General features: G+C 33.8%; 1 protein-coding gene across 1 annotated transcript; it reads left to right on the plus strand.

Annotated features, from left to right (window-relative positions):
- The first annotated feature begins 203 nt into the window (after positions 1-203).
- On the plus strand, positions 204-2,107 carry LOC102582803 (7-deoxyloganetin glucosyltransferase-like). Its single transcript, XM_015314763.1, has 2 exons — positions 204-861; positions 1,053-2,107. The coding sequence occupies exons 1-2, from the start codon at positions 339-341 to the stop codon at positions 1,901-1,903; spliced, it is 1,374 nt and encodes a 457-aa protein (XP_015170249.1). The 5' UTR covers positions 204-338; the 3' UTR covers positions 1,904-2,107.
- The last annotated feature ends 787 nt before the right edge of the window (positions 2,108-2,894 follow it).

The raw sequence follows: 2,894 nt of genomic DNA on the forward strand, positions 1-2,894 counted from the left end.
CATCATAACTTCTACAATATTTCAAGCCACATCTATGATGCATTGCATGACAAATATTACTTAGAGATATGTTATCTTACCAATAATGCATAATAAAACTATATAATATAAGTATATAGTAAGTCATATTTGACTTCCATACCTGCCTTCCAGCCTATACAAATCAAATTGTAGAGTTTTCCCATTTTATAACACTATTTTGTCTTCATCTTTTTTGGTACTTTACTATCTATAAATATCTCCATTTTCTTCTATCTTCCTTACCAAATCATACTAAAAAAAAAATCCTTCATTTCATTTCCCTTTTGAGATTTTATTTTTTTAGAGAAATTGAAAGAATGGGTTCAATTAGTACTGAATTAAACAAACCACATGCAGTTTGTATACCATATCCAGCCCAAGGCCATATTAATCCCATGTTAAAATTAGCCAAAATTCTCCATCACAAAGGCTTTCACATAACTTTTGTCAATACTGAATTTAACCATAGACGTCTTCTTAAGTCTCGTGGGCCCCATTCGCTCGATGGCCTTTCGTCGTTCCAATTCGAGACTATTCCTGATGGACTCCCAACTTGTGATGCTGATGCAACACAAGACATACCTTCTCTATGTAAATCCACAACTGAAACTTGTTTAGGTCCTTTTAGAGATCTGCTTGCAAAGCTTAATGAGACTAGTAACACGTCGAACGTGCCACCTGTCACGTGCATCGTCTCCGATGGTGTTATGAGCTTCACCTTAGCTGCTGCACAAGAAATTGGTGTCCCTGAAGTTCTGTTTTGGACAACTAGTGCTTGTGGTTTCTTAGGGTACATGCATTATTCCACTGTTATCGAAAAAGGATACGCTCCACTTAAAGGTATTACGATTTATCGATGTTTTTGTTTGTCTATAGACGTATTCAGAATTTGGACTTGATGTTGCAACCTATCTAGAACACGTTTCACTTATGAAATTATTGGTTTTATTGAATTTTACAATAAATTTATGTTACGCATCAATGATATTTTTGATGTTTTAACCCTTTTTTCGATTTTTGGATTATTGTAGATGAAAGTTACTTTACAAATGGACATGTAGAGAAACCTTTGGATTTTATACCAGGGATGAAAGATGTACGTTTAAGGGATCTTCCAAGTTTCTTGAGAACTACAAATCCAGATGAATACATGATCAAATTTGTTCTAAAAGAAACAGAGAGAGCGAGAAATGCCTCCGCGATTATCCTCAATACATTCGAGACACTAGAGAGTGAAGTTCTTGAATCACTCCGGACTCTCCTTCCACCTGTCTACCCAATAGGCCCCTTACATTTACTCGTCAAACATGTTGATGACGAGAATTTGAAGGGGCTTGGGTCGAGCCTATGGAAAGAAGAGCCAGAGTGTTTACAATGGCTCGAAAATAAAGCACCAAACTCTGTTGTTTATGTCAATTATGGTAGTATAACTGTTATGACTCCTAATCAACTTCTTGAATTTGCTTGGGGACTTGCAAATAGTCAACAAGAGTTTTTATGGATCATAAGACCCGATATTGTATCGGATTATGAATCGATTCTTCCACCCGAATTCGTGGAAGAAACTAAAAACAGAGGAATGCTTGCAAGTTGGTGCTCACAAGAAGAGGTGCTAAACCATCCGGCTATAGGAGGATTCCTGACTCACAGTGGATGGAATTCGACTCTGGAGAGCATTACTAGTGGGGTGCCTATGTTATGTTGGCCGTTTTTTGCGGAACAACAAACAAATTGTTGGTTTAGCGAGACAAAATGGGGTATTGGAATGGAAATTGATAATAATGTGAAAAGGGATGAAGTGGAAAGCCTTGTTAGGGATTTAATGGTTGGTGAAAAAGGCAAAGAAATGAAGAAAAAAGGCAATGGAAATGGAAAAAATTAGCTGAAATTTCAGCTCAAAAAATCAACAGGATCATCTTATGTGAACATTGAAAAGGTGATCAATGATGTTCTTCTTGCATCCAAACATTAAGTTTATAATATGTTTGTAATTTTATTTTCTTTAATTTTACTTATTGTGTACTTGTAATAAGAGTTGTTCATACTATAGTTCATTTTCATAATAATAACGGCAAGTTAAATAAAATATGTATTTATTATATGTTTAAGATTGCAAGTATCTATCTCTTTTCTTTTGTGTTTTTTTTTTTAAATTTGTGTTCGATCAAATATCGCTACATAAATGTGACGGACATAATTTAAGAGTGTTATTTAAATTATTTATGGAGAGTTGGGTGAATCTGCATTTATCTCTCTGGATCGTGGAGCCAATCCCAGCAAACATCAACGCCCATGCTATTATTTGTTTGGTGACATTGACAAATAAAATAAATAAACTATTCAACGCATCAATATTTAAATTGATAATAATAAATAATACTACGTGGGGCCGGTGCTAGAAGTCCAACGGTACACAGAATTTTAAAAAAGCGATATCGATATTTATACAAAGAAAGATAAAAGTTTAATTATCATACATGTAAGTAGGTTATATTTGTTAGACTCAAGAACCCCCAACCTCAAACAACAAAATCAGCAAAAAAACCAACACATCAACGACTAACTTTTTCCAAATAGTATGATTTTGTTTAATAGATCTCTTTATGTATAATATTAATTTATACTTTAGTAAAATTTCCAAACAAAGAGGTGTTGTTTGACACTTTTACGCTCAATATGGGTTCGCCCTTACTTCTAATTATGTTATAAAATTTAAAATTTATTTGGTTAAATTTTAACTTGGCATCTAATATTTTACGTATTCAATGGGATTAATTTTATGAGCCTCGAGCTAATCGCTCTTTTTCAATAAATCCAAGTATTCGTGATTTCATAGGAACAAAATAAGTCGGCATTTTGAACGACCAATAAAT

The sequence above is a fragment of the Solanum tuberosum genome, unplaced genomic scaffold, assembly GCF_000226075.1.
Source record: "Solanum tuberosum cultivar DM 1-3 516 R44 unplaced genomic scaffold, SolTub_3.0 scf00314, whole genome shotgun sequence".
Lineage (NCBI taxonomy): Eukaryota > Viridiplantae > Streptophyta > Magnoliopsida > Solanales > Solanaceae > Solanum > Solanum tuberosum.